Source organism: Oncorhynchus gorbuscha, linkage group LG01, assembly GCF_021184085.1.
Source record: "Oncorhynchus gorbuscha isolate QuinsamMale2020 ecotype Even-year linkage group LG01, OgorEven_v1.0, whole genome shotgun sequence".
Taxonomy (NCBI): Eukaryota; Metazoa; Chordata; class Actinopteri; order Salmoniformes; family Salmonidae; genus Oncorhynchus; species Oncorhynchus gorbuscha.
Genome location: NC_060173.1, coordinates 31,179,536 through 31,202,548, shown reverse-complemented (window position 1 = coordinate 31,202,548; position 23,013 = coordinate 31,179,536). Strand labels below are relative to the sequence as shown.

The 23,013-nt window shown below is 43.9% G+C and overlaps 1 protein-coding gene across 1 annotated transcript; it reads right to left on the bottom strand.

Moving 5' to 3' along the window:
• Nucleotides 1-242: 242 nt before the first annotated feature.
• Nucleotides 243-22,597, bottom strand: si:dkey-234i14.6. Its single transcript, XM_046349823.1, has 5 exons — nt 21,557-22,597; nt 10,752-10,928; nt 4,155-4,364; nt 2,165-2,378; nt 243-1,551 (listed from the first exon to the last, which is right to left on the bottom strand). Exons 1-5 carry the CDS (start codon nt 22,064-22,066, stop codon nt 1,373-1,375), a joined length of 1,290 nt encoding a protein of 429 aa, XP_046205779.1. The 5' UTR covers nt 22,067-22,597; the 3' UTR covers nt 243-1,372.
• Between the last annotated feature and the right edge of the window lie 416 nt (nt 22,598-23,013).

Below are 23,013 nucleotides of genomic sequence, written 5' to 3'. Positions count from 1 at the left end.
GGTGGTTAAATGTACAGTATACTCTGTCTTTACAGTGCATAATGCAAATATGTGTACATTAAACCTAATCCTTGTGTGTTTTATTTTAGTTATTTTTTACAATATTTAGTTGGTGGGGGGAGCAGTATTACACTTTTAAAAGTGCAAAGCCTCTCTTGTGATACAGAATTATGTCCTAACGTCTAAAATACCACTAGATGGCATTATCACCTAACCATGAACTACATACTGTACATAGAAACCTGTGATTTGAAAGACCATCAATTTTATTAAACAAACAAACAAACAATATCCATAGAAAGAGTACAATCTTCACTTGTATCAGTCCGGTGTGGTAACGACTGATTAAGCCAGTACTTATGGCACCTCAACATGATACCTTCTCCCACGTGTTACTACTTAGTCAATTCTCGTCATCCCCATTGGAACATAATGCCATAATGAGCTCCTTCCACATCTTCCTGTGGAACTATGGGTGCATAATCCCAAAAGTACAAACTGGCTTCCTCTCCTTGTCTCCTTCCCTTTATCTGCACATATTGTGTTCATCTATCCTGCCTTTTTATATTAGTGGAGATGAGGAGAGGGACTAGACGTTGTCTGCCTGCCACTCAGCTTCCTTCAACAATACTAAAAGTCCTAATCAGAGGCAGTTCTAGAATCTTCAAAGCTACTCAAACATTCTTCAGCAGTAAAGGGTTTGTAACAACAGAAGCCATTTGTTTCTGGCTAATGGCCAAGGTTTGTGAGTTGTACGATGCACCAGGCACATACCAAAGGTGTCAAAAACACACAGAATTAGAACATACTGTACTGAATATCTCACAAAACAGGTCACTCCACCGGAAAAAATAAACTCCATCACACGATTCAAGTTTCAGTTAAACCCACAGAACATCAAGTGCAAGACTGCATCTCAATGCTCTTTAACAGCTTCCTGTCCATCAACTATCTGAAACTACAGGATTGGTTGGATGATGGAAGGTAAGGGAAGGAAGCCACTGTAGAACACCGAGACACTCCCATCCCTGAAATGAAACACTGACATATGCACTTGGGTCCTCACGGCAGACCATACATAAAGGCTATAGATCTTGGAAATCATGTGTTTGATATATTTGATACCATTCCCCTTATTCCACTCCAGCCATTACCACGAGCCTGTCTTCCCCAATTAAGGTGCCACCAAATTCCTGTACATTCGTCCATAGAGTCTGTTTCCTGTTCAGAACCCTGTCTCTGCTCCTGATCCATGGTCCAACGGTGGTAAAGCAGCTATTTTACATTGAATATAAAAGTCACTTTTCTCTTTCAGGGACTCTAGAGACAGTGTCCCACTCCGCCCCCCTGTGTCACTGTGTTCTCCCTGCTGTCACTCGAACATGGTATGTGCCAGACCAGTCTGCCTGAAGGTCTCGGCCACCTGTCTGGAGTGCTGGATCTTGGCGGACAGGGCCTCCAACACGTCATTCTGGTCCACAGCCGTGGCCGTGTGGTAGATAAATGTCCCCAAGGACTCAAGACCCCTCATCCCCAGGTTCACCCCACAACCTGGTCGGAGGAGAGGGGGGCAGGGGGCGGGGGGGACAAAGATACATGTTATTAGTGCTGTGAGTTGAATATCTATCAAACATAGTGAGAAGATGAATCTGAAATCATGAGGTCTTGGGAGAGATGTTATATCGTACTCTTATCAAAGATACTGAAAATATGAGCGATAAAACACATCAAAAGGTGTTATTAATTTCATAAACCCCTCATTAATAAAAACGGTTACACGTAGCCTGAAAGACACTGAAGGGTACTCTAAAAGATGTTGAAATGTTGTAAAGTAAAAAGCAACCTCAGAGAGATGGAGAAATTGATTTTCAGAGGCTAAAATGGCATTCAGTACAGTAGTGAGTCACACCACTTCATCTCATCCATCCATTTCTCTCTCCTTCTCAAGTGTCTTCATGCTCTAAAAATAGGGGCCCCTTGACAACAAGGGTGATTTATTTTACCTATGGGAAAAACAAGCACTCTGTTGATGATGATGATGATGAAGTCAAGGAGTTACACATACCTGCATTAGTGATACCACAGAAGTTGAGCACTGTGACAAGTGAGGCCAGAACTTTTTTGTGTACCAATGTAAGCTGATGACAGGGCGTTTTGCGTGTACCTGTGTCGAAGTTGAGCACCCGTACCGCCTCCCCCTCCACGGTCACAGACACATTGTCTCCCTCTATGTAGGCGGCACTGACTCTCCGGTGAGACAGCTGGATGTCAAATAGACGTCTACTGCACTGCATGCGGTGCAGTGTCAGGTCGTTGAGACGGGGCTCGATGTCGGTCTTATACGCATTAAACGACTGGTGGAAGATGTTCTTCATGATCTGGAGGGAGAGGAAACCAGAGATGAGTCATGGAACAGAATGTGTTTTGTAGGCTCGCCCCTAATTTATGTGTGCACCTGTTACCTGGAGTGGCATGGCAAAAAGTCCAGGAACAAAGGACAATGCCCAAGGACTAGTCAGCCCTTCGCCTTTCTGAGTGGTCAAAATGTTTCTCTCTGGTACAGTATCCAGAGACTGACTATTGAATATGATAGAGTAATACTATAGTATCCATCTCTGGTATCTATCTGAAAGTTGTTCACTGACGATAACTCTGATGCTCTCTACAGTATATTGATGTATGATCTCTGTGGTTACTTGTATCTGTACAGGGTGAACTCTGAATTAATATATGCAAAAAAAAATTGTGGTCCTCTCAGGAATTCTGTCTTATTTACACTGGTCTCATCCCCCACACAAGCCTGTAAATGCTGTGACACCCCATGGAGATTGGGCCTTGGTGGTCAGGTTGCACTGTAAACTTGGTATTGTATTATTGGTGGTCGGTTTTGGGTTGAAAAGTTACACACTACAGTTTTATAGTCAAACAGAAACACCACCCACCCAGCCAGCCAAGGGCTGGATAAAGACATCTGGTGTGGCCAAGACAAAGACAAAGCAACTGAAGATCCTCTTAGAGAAAAAGAGGGACCTGAGTGACTGTAACTGACAGCCTAAGTTGTCAGTGCAAAACCATGTTAGCTCATGGGCTCAGATTTGTTGCTCAAACCAAGAGCACAGCCCAGTGAGCAACCTCTGCTATACAAACAAACTGCGGTACCTACCAGAGTCAATTGTACAGGAATATAATCAGGACATTTTAATCTTATCCATTGATGTTCTGGAAGACAGTGAAACTTGAAAAAGAACAGTAGAAAACACATCTCTGACCCTCCCCTGACGTCTGCTCTGTTATCACGTCGATTGTAAAACGATTACAGCCATGAAATTAATGATTCCCCCCTTCTTCCTTTATCTCTCTCTTCTACTCTCTTCCTCTCTCTCTCTCTCTGTGACACTACTGTGCTCTCCACTCATCTGTCCTTCGGCCCACACCAGGACAGTCATCCGTAACCAAGTAACAGCATACGTGTGTGTGTTCTACATGGAATAAAATAAGGGTTCTCCTATGGGGACAGCCAAAGAACCCTTTTGTAACCCTTGTTTCTAAGAGTGTACAGATGGCCCCTCCAGCCACACACACACACACACACACACACACACACACACACACACACACACACACACACACACACACACACACACACACACACACACACACACACACACACACACACACACACACACACACACACACACACACACACACACACACACACACACACACACAGGGCTTTGCTCTATGTACTCAACAGACTAACACAGTGTGGTCAGGGGTCATATGCTGGAAGAAAGGTGTGAGGTAAGTAGGTGTAAAAAGCGACTCTGTGGCCAGGGTTATTATTAGAAATACAGTACATTAGTCTGGCCATGCAGGGAGCCAACGCTCATACACACATGCATGGAAGGGCACAGAAAACATACTGAAATCACAGCATTCATTATTGGATGATTGATTGATTCATTTTCTGTCCATTTGTTTTCTAAACCTCAATTTATTTCTGTTGGTAAGCAGACTGTGGCAAGCCTGAAGAATAGGTCTTAGCTCTAGGTAATGGTCCCATCCAAGGTCCTAGGGAAATGTACAGGGAATTGGTATGGAACGGATGCTCTGTGCTGTCATCAGAAATAGACAGTGCCTGCTAGGGTCTTTACCGAGGAGTTAGCTGTGTGTCGGAGGAAGCGGACCATCTTGGTGTCTGAGGCGGGGCAGACCAGAGCCATGTAGCGGTTCCGGAAGGTTCCGTAGATCTTCAGGTGGAACCCTGGCTTGACGGCAGAGCTTTTCGGCTCCCTGAGAGCCTCCACTCCGTACGCAGACAAGTCGAAGAACAGGCTGTGGGCTCGGATCTCTGGGGTGGGCACCTGGAGATGAAAAGGAGAGGGATGTCAGTGTGTGTGTGTGTGTGTGTGTGTGTGTGTGTGTGTGTGTGTGTGTGTGTGTGTGTGTGTGTGTGTGTGTGTGTGTGTGTGTGTGTGTGTGTGTGTGTGTGTGTGTGTGTGTGTGTGTGTGTGTGTGTGTGTGTGTGTGTGTGTGTGTGTGTGTAAGTAAGAGATATAGAGGAAGAGAGAGAGGGAGCAACAGATGGATTTAATTTAGATTAATTTAGAGTGCTGAGAGAAGAGATTACTGTCATACCATCATCAGTATAGAAATAACATAAAACTACTTAGGGAGAACTGTTAAAAAACCTTCATAGATTCAATGATATGTTCTTATCCTGTAAAACTGTTTAAACCATGTCATCGTTGAATACTCGTTTCTGAATGGTGTGAAGGGCATTATAGAGCAAGCATTATTTCCCTATAACGCACAGTATAACAGCACGGTATAATTCAATGGTTATACTCACAGTATACCAAACATTAGGAACACCTTCCCAATTTCGAAATTGCCTTCGATGGCCACTGGCACACTGGCGAAGTGTGCGCTTCATCGATGAATCCCGGTTTCAACTGTACCAGGCAGATGGCAGACAGCATGTACGGTGTCGTGTGGGAGAGCGGTTTTCTGATGTCAATGTTGTGAACAGAGTGCCCCACGTGGTGGAGGTGGGGTTATGGTCTGGGCAGGCATAAGCCACGGACAACGAGCACAGTTGCATTTTATCAATGGCAATTTGAATGCACGAGATCCTGAGGCCCATTGTCGTGTCATTCATCCTCCGCGGTCACCTCATGTTTCAGCATAAAGCACGGCCCCTTGTCGAAAGGAACTGTACACAATTCCTGGAAGCTGAAAATGTCCCAGTTCTTCCATGGCCTGTATTCTCACCCGACATGTCACCCGTTGAGCCTGTTTGGGATACTGTGCATCAACGTGTACAACAGTGTGTTCCAGTTCCCGCCAATATCCATAAACTTCGCAGAGCCATTGAAGAGGGATGGGACAACGTTCCACAGGCCATAATCATCAGCCTGATCAACTCTATGGGACAGAGATGTGTCGCGCTGCATGAGCAAATGGTGGTCATACCAGATACTGACACGCCCCTACCTTAACCTGTCGCCAATAGCCAATGAAATTGCAGGGCACCAAATACAAATCAACAGAAATCTCATAAATCAAATTTCTCAAACATACGAGTATTAGTGTCATGTTTTGTCATTGATTATCATGCCTTGTCCCTGTTCTTCCCCTTCTATTCGTTTCCCTCTGCTGGTCTTATTAGGTTCTTTCCCTCTTTCTATCCCTCTCTCTCCCCCTCCCTCTCTCACTCTCCCGCTCTCTCTTCTCTCTATCGTTCCGTTCCTGCTCCCAGCTGTTCCTATTCCCCTAATCAATCATTTAGTCTTCCCACACCTGTTCCCGATCCTTTTCCCTGATTAGAGTCCCTATTTCTCTCCTTGTTATTCGTTTCTGCCCTGTCGGTTCCTTGTCTAGAATTCACCGTGCTGTGTTTGTGTATCGCCCTGTCGTGTCGTGTTTCCCTCAGATGCTGCGTGGTGAGCAGGTGTCTGAGTCTGTTTGGTTCAAGTGCCTTCCCGAGGCAACCTGCTGTTCACCTGCTGTTCAAGATCGAGTCTCCAGTTTGTCCTCGTCATTTCGAGTGAAAGTTGTGTTTTTTTGATTGTATTTACTTTACTGGATTAAAGACTCTGTTTTCGCCAAGTCGCTTTTGGGTCCTCTTTCACCTGCATGACAATTAGGCACCATTTTAAAGATAACGTTCTCGTTAATCCAGCCACAGTGTCTGATTTAAAAAATGGTTTACAGCGAAAGCTCCGCAAACAATTATGTTAGGTCACCACCAAGCCACAGAAAAAACACAGCCATTTTTCCAGCCAAAGAGAGAAGTCACAAAAAGCACAAATATGGATCAAATGAATCACTAACCTTTAATGATCTTCATCAGACGACACTCATAGGACTTCATGTTACACAATACATGTATGTTTTGTTCGGTAAAGTTCATATTTATATCCAAAAATCTTATTTTACATTGGCGTGTTACGTTCAGTAGTTCCAAAACATGCAGTGATATTGCAGAGAGCCACATGAATTCACAGAAATTCTCATTATAAATATTGATGAAAATTCAAGTGTTATGCGTGGTACTTTAGATAAACTTCTCCTTAATGCAACCGCTGTGTAAGATTTTTTATTTTATTTATGGAAAAAGCATATCTGAGAACGGCGCTCAGATCCCAAACCAGCCAGAGAAATATCTGCCATGTTGGGTAGTCAACATTATTCATAAATAGCATTATAAATATTTGCTTACCTTTGATGATCTTCATCAGAATGCACTCACAGGAATCGCAGTTCCACAATAAATGCTTGTTTTGTTTTTGATAATGTCCATCATTTATGTTCATTTATGTCTAATAGCTTCTTTTGTTAGGGCGTTTGGTAAACAAATCCAAAATCGCGTTCAGGTCCAGTCGGACGAAATGTTCGAAAGGTTTTATTACAGGTCGAAGAAACTTGTCAAACTAAGTATAGAATCAATCTTTAGGATGTTTTTATCATAAATGTTCAATAATGTTCCAACCGGAGAATTCCATTGTCTGTAGAAAAGCAATGGAACGAGAGATACCTCTCATGTGATAGCGTGTGACTGAGAACGAGGCTGCAGGCAGACCCCTTAGTCAAACAGCTCCCATCCGGCCCCCCTTCACAGGAGCAGCCTGAAACAAAGTTCTAAAGACAGTTGACATCTAGTGGAAGCCTTAGGAAGTGCAAAATAACCCATATCCCACTCTGTATTCGATAGGGGTGAGTTCAAAACCTACAAACCTCAGAATTCCCACCTCCTGTTTGATTTTTTCTCAGAGTTTTGCCTGCCATATGAGTTATGTTATACTCACAGACATCATTCAAACAGTTGTGGAAACTTCAGAGTGTTTTCTATCCAATACTGCTAATAATATGCATATATTAGCATCTGGGACTGAGTAGGAGGCAGTTCACTCTAGGCACATTATTCATCCAAATGTGAAAATTCTGCCCCCTATCCCAAATAAGTGTTTAGGTATCTGTGATCAACAGATGCAAATCTGTATCCCCAGTCATGTGAAATCCATAGAAATGTATTTATTGCAATTGACTGATTTCCTTATAACTGTAACTAATTGTTGCATGTTGGGTTTATATTTTTGTTCAGTGTATGTTTGAGCTTCTTTTGAAAGCATAAGTTGAATTGACAATATTATTGACATTGTTAAATTCGATTTTCATAACAGCCAGCTAGGGGTACGTTCGTAAATTCTTCTGTTATTCTGCGCTTTTGCACACTCAAATGAGAGTGCTCTGAAATTGGAGTAGATAGCCAGAGCGAATTTACGAATGCACCCGAGGACTGATGGTCTGGTTAGCTAAACAAGCAAGTCTGTTTGTTTGGTTACCAAGGCAACTAATGTAGCTGTGCTAGCTACCTCAGTGGAAGTTAAACATATTTTTACCTGCAAATGAACCAATTTCTTGCAGCAAATGTGTTAAATTGTAGGCATGGTATAAAAGGGATAATCAACTCAGTAGTCTATGCGTTCTCAACTCGGGGGTCTATGCGTTCTCAACTCGGGGGTCTATGCGTTCTCAACTCGGGGGTCTATGCGTTCTCAACTCGGGGGGTCTATGCGTTCTCAACTCGGGGGTCTATGCGTTCTCAACTTGGGGGTCTATGTGTTCTCAACTCGGGGGTCTATGCGTTCTCCGTGGAAGGTTAGTTCACACCTTCCATATCATTCATTATTTTCCATAGAACACATAGTCCGTAGTTGATTCTCCCTTAAATATCAACAATTAACTAATTATGACATGGTGTTAGTACAGTAAATGTGCTTCAGATATTGAATATATATATATATCTCACTTGATGTTGCCCTCTATACCACCCTTTTCCCCTCTCTGCTCTCTACCTCTCTCACCCTCTCTCTTTTTATGTGCATGTGTATTATCTCTCTAGCTCTCACTCTCCATCTCTCTCTTTCTTTTTCACACATCTGACCCCTTTTCCACCCCAAAAGGGTGTTTTATCCTTTAACCCCCCCCCCAGAATTGATCTAAATTCACATCAAAGACATGAACCAGACCAGTGTGAACCAACAGTGTTTTACCACTGCAGAGGAGAGAGCGGGGTGGGTAAACAGGTCATATCCTCTGAGCTAAATTCATTAACTAACGGAAATGGCCAGCGAGAGATAGATAAGTTAAGTAGTGATTGGAAGTCACAGCTGTGTGAATCTGTCACTGCGGAGAGGATGTAGCTGGAGCACAATAAGAGAACAGAGTAAACCCATGATGAACACAAACAGGTCTCTGAGAAACAGATGTGACACATCATTGCTACTGCTCAACCTTATGAAACACTGACCTGACATAGCCTTGGATAGAACAAGTGGTTTGGCATTGCTATTACATCTGTGCCCACAGCCCTGTCTTCTTTATTATGAGAATAAACTGTGTCTTATCAGTGTTTTTCCTGGTGTCTGGTTAGCTATGCAGGACATGTGATGACTGCTAATGTAAATATGATCCAGGTGCCTATCTCTCCCTGCAGGGCAGCCAAGAGGCTGTGCCTGTTTATTAGTTAGGAGACCATCTCAATTGTCTAGAAGGGCTTCATCTGCTCACCAACTTCACTGATCAAACCTAGCCAATGTGTAAGCAATATAGTGGATGCCTATTATATCTACAATTTGCATTCACCAGACCAGTTCTTTCATGTCAATGCAGTTGAAGGAAAGAAGATAACGAAAGTAGGCTATTTTAGAGTACTGAGAATTATGTTCTAGACCCAGTAAGAGAGAATCATCATGAATGAAGACATTTCTGGTGCCAGAATTGTACCTATAATGAACCCAAGTTTAGTTGACTTTCAGTTTTATAAAACATTCATTTCACATGAAAGGAAAATGGCATGTTGCAGTATAGAAGTGCCTCTAACTTGTCTTTGAGAAACTTTCCCAACCAGCAATATAGTTACTCATGCTCGTTCAGCAGCTATAGGGGCAGAGATCAAACATGAGCAAAGACTCCAGAAACACCCAGTACTGTACGTCCTTTTACAAACTGCAACGCTCTCAGTATGGTTGTTAGACGTGCACTTGTACACATGAAATTGTGTCATTCCAAACTTTATCCACAACGTTATGTGCCATTCTGTGTGACATGAGAGGTTCCCCCTATCCAGCTGTGCTGCTTCTCCATGTAGCATGCGCATGACCACAAAAAGAAGTATCGCTCAAGTCCCACTACACTGAGAATGTAGTTGTTTCCTTTGTTCATGTCTTATCTCTAACTGTAACTGCTGAACGAGCATGAGAAAGTATATCTCTGGTGGGATAAGTTTCTCAAAAACAAGGGAGATTGCAAAAAAAGTGTCTGGGCATTTCTATAACACACGATTTACATCAAAAACATTGATTTGTTCAAATTAAGTGAACCTCTTCTTTAAAGACACACAGTAAACAAATCAGAGTTCATACAGATAGAGGAGACAGCTGTTGCATAGCAGATCTTGTTGTGCTGATAGCGCCTATGTCATCATCCTGTCTATATTTCCTCTGTTTCCTCTGTTTCTTCTATTCCTTCATTATCCCGTCATTCATTTCTTCCTTCCTTCCTCCCCTCCGCTGCTCCCAGTAACACCACTAACTCTCTCATCATCCACTCTCTGGTTGCCATGACAGATGACCTTTGGCCCAGGATCACCAGAGTTGATGACATCACATTCATATATCCATCAGTCAGGTAACAGATGAGGATCAAGACAATACACGGCCTGAGGGCCTGACAAGCCTGACATACAGTACAGTAACACCTGCTGTACACCTGATAGCATCAATATAATTCAAAAGGGGCTTCAGCCTGTCACTGACTACTTTTATCTATGGGTGGATCTCAATGTTCCCATAGAGTACAATAAGCTCTATATAGTGTACTTAAGGAGATGTTCAGATTACCATAAACAAACCAAGGGCAGGTTTGACAGACCAACATGGAACAGGGCCATATTGCTAGTATAGACAGTCCTTATAACCATTCTACAGATATATGGTTTATATAGGAGTTATATTATGTATTGCATTCAGCTGTGAACCACCAGGGCTCTGTTTGATCAGTATGTGTGTGTGTGTGTGTGTGTGTGTGTGTGTGTGTGTGTGTGTGTGTGTGTGTGTGTGTGTGTGTGTGTGTGTGTGTGTGTGTGTGTGTGTGTGTGTGTGTGTGTGTGTGTGTGTGTGTGTGTGTGTGTGTGTGTGTGTGTGTGTGTGTGTGTGTGTGTGTGTGTGTGTGTGTGCTTGTCTGACCTGTCTCTGGTCCAGTCTCTCTATAGTGGCATTAGCCCCGTATGCGTGGCAGGACTCTACAGTGTAGTCAGAGCTGATACCCAGCACAGAGCATGAGTCCCCACACGACCCATCAGCCACCACGATCACACGCGGCCAATCAGAACCCGGGATCTTCCGCAGGTACTCCTCTGTGAACTGATAAACAGGAAGAACAGATCAAGAAAGGGACAGAGAGAGAGAGAGAGAGTGAGGGGGGTAGATTTTTTTGTTGTCCATTATTGTAAATAAGAATTTCTTTGTGTGTGTATGTGTGTGTGCTTGCGTAGGGTGCAGCCGTGCGTGTGTCTGTGTCCGGCTGGGTCTGATATCCTGGTTTGTTTAGGTACTGGTTCATGTCTGTGATAAGGCTAAGTGTCCAGAGCAATAGAGCAGGGCAGTGATCTGGTGTAAACACTATCACACACACAGATAACTGTTGATTAAAACAAATACAAAAGATTGTTAGTTTATACAAAATAAATACCTGATAACAGGAATAGAGGAATGAATAATACAGATAGAAAATAATAGTCAGAGATAGAGAGACAGGGAGATAGAGATAGAGAGACAGGGAGATAGAGAGAGAGAGAGAGAGAGAGAGAGAGAGAGAGAGAGAGAGAGAGAGAGAGAGAGAGAGAGAGAGAGAGAGAGAGAGAGAGAGAGAGACAGGGAGATAAAGAGAGAGAGAGAGAGAGAGAGATAAAGAGAGAGAGATGAGAGACAGGAGATGAAGAGACATGGAGATGAAGAGAGAGAGAGAGAGAGAGAGAGAGATAAAGAGAGCGAGACAGGAGAGAAGAGAGAGAGAGAGAGAGAGAGAGATAAAGAGAGAGAGAGAGAGAGAGAGAGAGAGAGAGAGAGAGAGAGAGAGAGAGAGAGAGAGAGAGAGAGAGAGAGAGGAGAGAGAGAGAGAGAGAGAGAGAGAGAGAGAGAGAGAGAGAGAGAGAGAGAGAGAGAGAGGGAGAGAGAGGGAGAGAGAGAGAGAGAGAGAGAGAGAGAGAGAGAGAGAGAGAGAGAGAGAGAGAGAGAGAGGGGAAAGGGAGATAAAGAGAGAGGGGGAGAGAGAGAGAGAGAGAGAGAGAGAGAGAGAGAGAGAGAGAGAGAGAGAGAGAGAGAGAGAGAGAGAGAGAGAGAGAGAGAGAGAGAGAGACAGGAGATAAAGAGAGAGAGAGAGATAAAGAGAGAGAGAGAGACAGGAGATGAAGAGACAGGGAGATGAAGAGAGAGAGAGATAGAGAGAGACAGGGAGATAAAGAGAGAGAGACAGAGATAAAGAGAGAGAGAGAGAGAGAGAGAGAGAGAGAGAGAGAGAGAGAGAGAGAGAGAGAGAGAGAGAGAGAGAGAGAGAGAGAGAGAGAGAGAGAGAGAGAGAGAGAGAGGGAAAGGAGAGAGAGAGAGAGAGAGAGAAAGGGAAGGGAGAGAGAAGAGAGAGGGGAGAAGGAGAGAGAGAGAGAGAGAGAGAGAGAGAGAAAGGGAGATAAAGAGAGAGAGAGAGAGAGAGAGAGAGAGAGAGATAAAGAGAGAGGGGAGAGAGAGAGAGAGAGAGAGAGAGAGAGAGAGAGAGAGAGAGAGAGAGATAAAGAGAGAGAGAGAGACAGGGAGATAAAGAGAGCGAGAGAGAGAGAGAGAGAGAGAGAGAGAGAGGGGGAAAGGGAGATAAAGAGAGAGGGGGAAAGGGAGATAGAGAGAGAGAGAGAGAGAGAGAGAGAGAGCGTGAGAGTGTGTGTCCGATTGTAAATATAAATGGATAAAGCCATCGATTACTTGACACCATTCATTCTTATGTGAAGACTCAATAGCACATTTAAAGGCAAGGAAGTAAGTTTTTAGCTTGCTAAAATGGTGTCTTCTAATATACACAGATTGAGCTAGTCCAGGAAGTGATGTTGCAGGCTAGCTCAGTGCTTCCCTATCTTATTGACTATCTCAAGTTGGAGAACAACCGGGTTACTGCAGGCTGCTGTTAGAATCTAAATTATCCTTATAACTTATTCTGTGTACGATTTTAAAATAATCAGTTCAAGGACATACACTATATATACTAAGGTATGTGGACACCCCTTCAAATTAGTGGATTTTAATATTTCAGCCACAACAGTTGCTGACAGGTGTATAAAATCGAGCACAGAGCCATGCAATTTCCATAGACAAACATTGGCAGTATAATGAATGGCCTTACTGAAGAGCAGAGTGCGAGCCAGGCCTAACGGCCCAACATCTTATGGTCCTTCTGTAGCTCAGTTGGTAGAGCATGGTGCTTGTAACGCCAGGGTAGTGGGTTCGATCCCCGGGACCACCCATACGTAGAATGTATGCACACATGACTGTAAGTTGCTTTGGATAAAAGCGTCTGCTAAATCTGTGCCCGACCTCACTAATGCTCTTGTGGCTGAATGGAAGCAAGTCCCCGCAGCAATGTTCCAGCATCTAGTGTAAAGCCTTCCCAGAGAGTGGGGGCTGTTATAGCATTAAAGTGTGACTAACTCCATATTAATGCTGATGACTTTGAAATGAGATATACGACGAGCAGGTGTCCACATACATTCGGCCATGTAGTGTACATCTGGTGTAATAGAAGCAACTATTGGCACCATGATTGTCTTAGACTTTTTTGTTTATTTACATGAATATTTCTCAAGAAGATTGCCATTTTCTCATTCACTATAATGGGGGATCCTGCTTTTCTGAAAACAACAGCCTGCAGGACCGCGGTTGGCCTTGAACATCTTTGGCTTCAATGAGAGGAAGAAGTCGTTCTCCCCTGGTGTGTGTCCAACATTAAACTCAATAAGGTTTGAGCCAGTGATGGCTGAGAGTTGAGGCTAAGACGTGTTAAATCCATTCAGACTACAGAGAACTGATGATTTAAAAGTCCATTCGGGGTGGCAGGGTAGCCTAGTGGTTAGAGTGTTGGACTAGTAACCAGAAGGTTGCAAGTTCAAACCCCTGAGCTGACAAGGTACAAGGTAATTCTGCCCCTGAACAGGCAGTTAACCCACTGTTCCTAGGCTGTCATTGAAAATTAGACTTTGTTCTTAACTGACTTGCCTAGGTAAATAAATACAAATTCACAGATCACACAGCCTGGAACTAAACGAATAATCAAGCACTCCTGTCTAATAATGGCTATGGACAGGACGCTTCAGAATTGTCAATGTTTTTAATGATGCAGAACTTTGTTCCGATCAAAGATATGCTTGACCTTGAAGTTCACCTGCTTTAATGCATAAACATGGGGTGAGTCACTGGATCGCCAGGGAGGAAGCAGGGAGAGGAAGGTGAACCAGGGGCGGACAGCTCTCATCCTCGAGGGCTGCACTGTCCACTGACCTTCATTCCTACCTTTAATCAGATACTGATTAACCAATGGGGATTATTATTGCCATGGCAATAGGTACTGATTTATTCATAAAAAATGTCATGAAGTGATCAAAAGGCACTGGTGTGAACTGAGAAACTCTGTCCAGGCAGCAAACAGATAAGGCCTTTAGGGCAGTGATCCTTGAGAGCTGCAGACTGCATGTTTTTGTTTCAGCTCAGCAAAATAACACATGATTCAGCTAATCAAGGGGACAATGATCAGTTGATTAACTGGGGCAAAAACCTGCAATACTACTGTGGCTCTAGAGGAGCAGGACTGAAGGTCTCTGCCTTTCAGAATAGAGAGAGCCTGCGGACACACATTTTCCCGGTTATGTTGTGTCAGCAGATAAGCCCAGCTTTAGTGAATGTGATCAGAATTTTGCCATTATATAATGATGTGCTGCTATAAGCCCTAGTATTGTAGGCTGCCATCATTCAACCATTGTTTAATGCTGTAATGCAGAGAAAGGCTTAGGGAGATTTATGCAATGAGTGGTACGGTAATCTGCATCAGAACACATTTACCAGTGATTCTTTACAACCAACTATACATCAGATGTGTATCTATCAGGTGGTGATGTATAGTCACTGAATCTCAGGCTATTCTATAGAACAGAAAGGTGGCTGGTTAAAAAAAAAGTAAACTAAAAAGTGAACAATCATATGATCCTAAATAAATGCTAAATATCTATATACAGTTGAAGTGTGAAGTTTACATACACTTAGGTTGGAGTCATAAAAACTTGTTTTTCAACCACTCCACAAATTTCTTGTTAACAAACTATAATTTTTGCAAGTCGGTTAGGACATCTACATTGTGCATGACACAATACATTTTTCCAACAATTGTTTACAGACAGATTATTTCACATATAATTAACTGTATCACAATTCCAGTGGGTCAGAAGTTTACATACACTTAGTTGACTGTGCCTTTAAGCAGCTTGGAATATTCCAGAAAAGTATGTCATGGCTTTAGAAGCTTCTGATAGGCTAATTGACATAATTTGAGTCAATTGGAGGTGTGAATGTATTTCAAGGCCTACCTTCAAACTCAGTGCCTCTTTGCTTGACATCATGGGAAAATCAAAAGAAATCAGCCAAGACCTCAGAAAAGAATTGTGGACCTCCACAAGTCTGGTTCATCCTTGGGAGCAATTTCCAAACGCCTGAAAGGACAACGTTCATCTGTACAAACAATAGTATGCAAGTATAAACACTATGGGACCACGCAGCCGGCATTCCGCTCAGAAAGGAGACACGTTCTGTCTCCAAGAGATGAACGTACTGTGGTGCGAAAAGTGCAAATCAATTCCAGAACAACAGCAAAGGAATTTGTGAAGATACTGGAGGAAACAGGTAGAAAAGTATCTATATCCACAGTAAAACGAGTCCTATATCGACATAACCTAAAAGGCCACTCAGCAAGGAAGAAGCCACCGCTCCAAAACCGCCATAAAATAAGCCAGACTATGGTTTGCAACTGCACAAGGAGACAAAGATCGTACATTTTGGAGAAAAAGCCCTTTGGTCTGATGAAACAAAAATAGAACTGTTTGGCCATAATGACCATCGTTATGTTTGGAGGAAAAAGGGGGAGGCTTGCAAGCCGAAAGACACCAGCCCAACCATGAAGCACAGGGGTAGCAGCATCATGTTGTGGGGGTGCTTTGCTGCAGGTGGGACTGGTGCACTTCACAAAATAGAAAAATTATGTGTATATATTGAAGCAACATCTCAAGACATCAGTCAGGAAGTTAAAGCTTGGTCGCAAATGGGTCTTCCAAATGGACAATGACCCCAAGCCTACTTCCAAAGTTGTGGCAAAATGGCTTAAGGACAACAAAGTCAAGGTATTGGAGTGGCCATCACAAAGCCCTGACCTCAATCCTATAGAAAATGTGTGGGCAGAACTGAAAAAGTGTGTGCGAGCAAGGAGGCCTACAAACCTGACTCAGTTACACCAGTTCTGTCAGGAGAAATGGGCCAAAATTCACCCAAATTATTGTGGGAAGCTTGTGGAAGATTACTCAAAACGTTTGACCCAAATTAAACAATTTAAAAGCAATGCTACCAAATACTAATTGAGTGTATGTAAATGTGTGACCCACTGGGAATGTGATGCTGAAATAAATCATTCTCTCTACTATTATACAGACATTTCATATTCTTAAAATAAAGTGGTGATCCTAACTGACCTAAGACAGGGAATATTTTCTAGGATTAAATGTCAGGAATTGTGAAACACTGAGTTTAAATATATTTGGCTAAGGTGTATGTAAACTTCCCACTTCAACTGTATCTATACCTTTTTGGTTACTACATGATTCCATGTGTTATTTCATAGTTGTGATGTCTTCACTATTATTCTACAATGTAGAAAATAGTAAATATATAGAAAACCCCTGGAATAAGTAGGTGTGTCCAAACTTTTGACACGTACTGTATATATACACACACTGAACAAAAATATAAACAACAATTTCAAAGATTTTGCTTAGTTACAGTTGATACAAGGAAATCAGTCAATTTAAATAGATAAATGATGCCCTAATCTATGGATTTCACATGACTGGAAGTACAGACATGCATCTGTTGTAAAATGGCGCCGGAGAAGAAGGCAGATGATTTACATGCTCCCAGCTGATTGTGTTATTTTGTTTGTTTATTTGCTTATTGTTTATTTATTTTATTTTTTGTAACTTGTTTTTTAAACGTATTTTGTACATAATGTTGCTGTCTCTTATGACCGAAAATAACTTCTAGACATCAGGATTGCGATTATTCACCACGGACTAGCAGAATCCTTTTTTTCCTTTCATGACTCTGACGAGTCCAACGTGAAGGATATACTGCTTCCTCGGGAACATGCACCGATCCCCATGATCTGCGTGAAGAGGAGGCATAGAAAGAGGGTCCGAAGTGATCAAGGTGATCTAATAAACCCCCACTTCCCTCCATTCTGCGAGCAAATGTGCAATCCTTGGAGAATAAAATTTACTAGTTACACGGAAGATTAAACTACCAACGGGATATTAAAAACTAACACCTTATGCTTCACGGAGTCATGGCTGAACGACGACAACATCAACAAACAGTTGGTTGGTTATACAATGTACCTGCAGGATAGAACAACGGTGTCTGGTGAGACAAGGGGCGGCGGACTATGTATTTTTGTAAATAACAGCTGGTGCACAATATCTAAGGAAGTCTCAAGCTATTGCTCGGCCTGAGGTAGAATATCTCATGATAAGCTGTAGACCACACTACCTACCTAGAGAGTTTTCATCAGTATTTTTCGTAGCTGTTTACATACCACCTCAGTCAGAGGCTGGCACTATAAGACAGCATTAATTGAGCTGTATTCCACCATAAGCAAACAAGAAAACGCTCACCCAGAGGCGGCGCTCCTAGTAGCCGGGGACTTTAATGGGGAAAGGGAAACTTAAATCCATTTTACCAAATTTCTATCAGCATGTTAAACGTGCAATCAGAGGAAAAGGAACTCTGGACCACCTATACTCCACACACAGAGACACATACACAGCTCTCCCTCACCCTACATTTGGCAAATCTGACCATAATTCTATCCTCCTGATTCCTGCTTCCAAGCTAAACATGAAAGCAGGAAGCACCAGTGACAAGATCAATAAAAAAGTGGTCAGATGAAGCAGATGCTAAGCTACAGGACTGTTTTGCTAGCACTGACTGGAATATGCTCCGGGATAACTCCAATGGCATTGAGGAGTACACCACATCAGTCATTGGCTTCATCAATAAGTGCATCGATGACATCATCCCCATAGTTACTGCACGTACATACCCCAACCAGAAGCCATGGATTACAGTCAGCATCCTCACTGAGCTAAAGGCTAGAGCTGCCGCTTTCAAGGAGCGGGACTCGAACCCAGAAGCTTAAAAGAAATCCCGCTATGCCCTCCGACGAACCATCAAACAGGCAAAGCGTCAATACAGGATAAAGATTGAATCATTCTACACCGGCTCTGACGCTAGTCGGATGTGGCAGGCCATGCAAACCATTACAGACTACAAAGGGAAGCACAGCCCAGAGCTGTCATGTTTGTCATTTATTATCATGTCTTGTCCCTGTGCTCCCCATTCTATTCGTTTCCCTCTGCTGGTCTTATTAGGTTCTTTCCCTCTTTCTATCCCTCTCTCTCCCCCTCCCTCTCTCACTCTCTCGCTCTCTCTTCTCTCTATCGTTCCGTTCCTGCTCCCAGCTGTTCCTATTCCCCTAATCATCATTTAGTCTTCCCACACCTGTTCCCGATCCTTTCCCCTGATTGGAGTCCCTATTTATTCCTTTGTGTTCCGTTCCTGTCCTGTCGGTTCCTTGTTTAGAATTCACCGTGCTGTGATTGTGTATCGCCCTGTCCTGTCGTGTTTTTTGCCTTCATCAGATGCTGCGTGTGAGCAGGTGTCTCTGTCAACTACGGCCTGCGCCTACCCGAAGCGACCTGCAGTCTGTGGCCGCTTCTCCTGTTATTCCCCTCTACAGACTAGAGGATTTCTGTTATTCCCTGTTTGGACTTGAATAAACTCTGTTTCTGTTAAGTCGCTTTTGGGTCCTCTTTCACCTGCATGACAAGAGCTGCCCAGTGACACGAGCCTACCAGATGAGCTAAACTACTTCTGTGCTCGCTTCGAGGCAAATAACACTGAAACATGCATGAGAGCACCAACTGTTTCCGGAAGAATGTGTGATCACACTCTATGCAGCCGATGTAAGGTCAACATTCACAGGGCCGCTGGGCCACATGGATTACCAGGACGTGTACTGCGAGCATGTGCTGACCAACTGGCAAGTGTCTTCACTGACATTTTCAACCCCTCCCTGTCCCTGTCCGAGTCTGTAATACCAACATGTTTTAAGCAGACCACCATAGTGCCTGTACCCATGAACACTAAGGTACCCTGCCTAAATGACTACCGACCTGTAGCACTCACGTCTATAGCCATGAAGTGCTTTGAAAGGCTGGTCATGGCTCACATCAACACCATCATCCCAGAAACCCTAGACACACACCAATTAGCATATCGCCCCAACAGATCCACAGATGATGCAATCTCTATTGCACTCCACACTGCCCTTTCCCACCTGGACAGAAGGAACACCAATGTTCAACACCAAAGTGCCCTCAAAGCCCACTAAGCTAATGACCCTGGGACTAAACACATCCCTCTGCAACTAGATCCTGGACTTCCTGATGGGTCGCCCTCAGGCGGTAAGTGTAGGTAACAACACATCCGCCACACTGATCCTCAACACAGGGGCCCCGCAGTGGTGCGTGCTCAGTCCCCTCTTGTACTCCCTGTTCTCTCATGACGGCATGGCCAAGCACGACTCCAACACCATCATTCAATTTGCTGATGACACAACAGTGGTAGGCCTGATCACCGACAACAACGAGACAGCCTATAGGGAGGAGGGCAGAGACCTGGCCATGTGGTGCCAGAACAACAACCTCTCCCTCAACGTGATCAAGACAAAGGAGACTATTGTGGACTACAGAAAAGGAGGACCGAGCACGCCCCCATTCTCATTGACGGGGCTGCAGTGGAGCAGGTTGAGAGCTGTGTCCACATCACCAACAAACTAACATGATCCAAGCACACCAAGACAGCCGTGAAGAGGGCACGACAAACCTATTCCCCCTCAGGAGACTGAAAAGATTTGGCATGGGACCTCAGATCCTCAAAAGGTTCTACAGCTGCACCATCGAGAACATCCTGACTGGTTACATCACTGTCTGGTATGGCAACTGCTCGGCCTCTGACCGCAAAGCACTACAGAGGGTAGTGCAAACGGTCCAGTACATCACTGGGGCCAAGTTTCCTGCCATCCAGGACCTCTATACCAGGCGGTGTCAGAGGAAGGCCTTAAAATTGTCAAATACTCCAGCCACCCTAGTTATAGATTGTTCTCTCTGCTTCCGCATGGAAAGCAGTACCGGAGCGCCAAGTCTAGGTCCAAGAGGTTTCTAAACAGCTTCTACCCCCAAGCCATCAGACTCCTGAACCTCTAGTACAGGGGTGCTTCTACATCTGCATTGCTTGCTGTTTTGGGTTTTAGGCTGGGTTTCTGTTCAGCACTTTGTGACATCAGCTGATGTAAAAAGGCTTTATAAATACATCTGATTGATTGATCTAGTCAAATGGCTACCCAGACTATTTGCATTGCCCCCTCCCCCTCTTTACACCACTGCTACTCTTTGTCGTCATCTATGCATAGTCACTTTAATAACTCTACCTACATGTACATACTACCTCAACTAACCGGTGCCCCCGCATATTGACTCTGTACCGGTACCCCCCCTGCATATAGTCTCGCTATTGTTATTTTACTGCTGCTCTTTAATTACTTGTTACTTTTATCTCTTATTCTTATCTGTATTTTTTAACTGCATTGTTGGTTAGTGGCTCATAAGTAAACATTTCACCTGTTATATTTGGCACGTGACTAAAAACATTTTATTTGATGTATTTGATGATTAAAGATACCTTTAAAAAAGGTAGGGGTGTGGATCAGAAAACCAGTCAGTATCTGGTGTGACCACCATTTGCCTCATGCAGCGTCACAAATATCCTTTGCTAGTTGCCATCGAAGGTGAGCATTTGCATACTTTTATTGATTACGACGCTAAACTGTAGTCAGGTCAAGACCCCGGTGAGGACAAAGGAGCACACAGATGAGCTTCCCTGAGACGGTTTCTGGCAGTTTGTGCTGAAAAACTTTGGTTGTGCAAACCCACAGTTTTATCAGCTGTCCGGGTAGCTCGTTTCAGACCATCCCGCAAGTGAAGAAGACAGTTGTGGAGGTCCTGAGCTGGCATGGTTACACGTGGTCTGCGGTTGTGAGGCCGGTTGGATGTAGTGCCAAATTCTCTAAAACGACATTTGAGGTGGCTTATGGTAGATAAATGAACATTCAATTGTCTGACAACAGCTCTGGTGGGCATTCCTGCAGTCAGCATGCCAATTGCACACACTCAAAACTTGAGACATTTGTGGCATTGTGTTGTGTGACAAAACTGCTCATTTTAGAGTGGCCTTCTCTTGACCCCAGCACAATTGTGATGCTGTTTTAATCCGTTTCTTGATATGCCACACCTGCCCGGAAATTGAGAAATGCTCACTCACTACTCACACAATTTGAAATAAATAAGCTTTTCGTGGGTATGGAATATTCTGGGATCTTTTATTTTAGCTCATGAAACATGGGGCCAACACTTTAGGTGTTGTGTTAATATTTTTGTTCAGTATATATATTCAATACAGTGGGTTGATGCTTGCCAGAGTGCAACCCCCCTATTGTTGTCTCTCTCTAAATATAGAACTTACAAATAATGTGATTTTTTTCAATATAGGTTTAGAAATAAAGGGAAATATATGTAGTGTACCTTCGTTCCCAGCTGAACCTTGATTTCCACCTTCTGTCTCTTCTGCTCCAGAATGCTAAGCAGGTACTCCTGAAACACTCCTATCTTCGTGAAGAAGTGCTCGTTGTGCCAGCAGCCCTCCATGTTATCAAAGTCCACCCCCAGTTCGAGCAGGAACTCCACACTGCGCGGGTCCAGGGCAATCTGCTGGGGGCGGCAGAGCAGCGCCGTGCGGTACCTCTCATCCAGCAGCGTGAGCTTCAGCACCTTCCCCGAGCGAACAGCGACTAGCGCGGCCGTTAGCCCCACGGGACCCGAACCCACTATTAGAACCGAGATCCGGGCCCGCCATTGCCTGATCCCGTCCAGGCTCACTTTGACCACCACGTAAAACACCACGGCCACCAGAGTGCTGAGCGCGGTGTCGTAGGCTAGAGCCCGGTACTGTTCCTCTGTTTTCTCCTTGTTGATGCTGTTGAGTCCGGTGCTCTCCGTCGGCAGCCCGTCCATGCTGTGGCTAGATATGAGCATTTATCACTTAGACTTGTTGGGGTAGAGAGAGCTTTCTTACATGCGCACAGTCACGTAACTGTCGCCTTGGTCAGTGCTCTTCAGCAGAGAGAGAAACGCAGCGTCTCCCCACACAGACCCATCCACTCAACGAGACCAGCTGCGACCAAACACGCATTCTCTTCTCTTCTCCCGCAAGTAAAGTCACAGTTGGCTAGACGTCCCAGGCATGACACTGTTGTGAATAAATTATTCAATCAGTTGCGATGTATTTCGAAACCATAAAACAAAATAACTGACCGAAAAAGCGATACTGTATCGCTTTACCGTCTATCTCCAGCCGCGGTAAGTGTAGCAATTACACGTTAACGAGCGTCGGGCGTGCTGCCCAGTGGTCACAATCAGGTCCTGCAACAAGTTCAGAGGGCATAAACTCAAAAGAGACCAGTTTCACCCGAGTGTAAAACAATTAATCCGTTTGAATAGGTTCTAATTGACTTTGACTGTGAGTGAATGTGTAGGCAATTTTCAAAGTCAAATATGCATTCCATTGTCTATCTGTTGTCTATCTGGTCAGTGGCCACATTGCTTCCAGCCCTTTATGTGACCTGCTGCAACACTAACTGCAGTCTGTCTGCAGGTCTGGACAATCAGCTCTGGGTTTATTTCAGGGACTATTGATTCTCTGTCTAAAACTAGGCATGTCGATTAGCTCCGACCTCTTATCTCTCTCTGTAATGACATGGCTGTAACCTAAAACTCCATCCGTGTATATTGCGGTTGACCTCCCCAGTAGAGTGTCTGGTGGAATTATAGTAATCAAGGAGAGACTTTTAAGATTTCTTCAAAACAATCAAATGTCTTCATTTAATTACTGAAGTAATGGTGCTGGTTGGTAATCACCCCTGGAGGTGATCAATGAGAACTCAACCAGCTGGTTTGAGCCACAACATTTTATAGCAAAGTCA

Coding starts and splice junctions, on each gene's coding strand:
- si:dkey-234i14.6 (XM_046349823.1), bottom strand. CDS start 22,066: ATGCTCATATCTAGCCACAGCATGGACGGGCTGCCGACGGAGAGCACC. Junction 4,365..10,751: donor AGAGACTGGACCAGAGACAG/GTCAGACAAGCA, acceptor TTTCATCTCCAG/GTGCCCACCCCAGAGATCCG. Junction 2,379..4,154: donor GACACACAGCTAACTCCTCG/GTAAAGACCCTA, acceptor CTCTCCCTCCAG/ATCATGAAGAACATCTTCCA.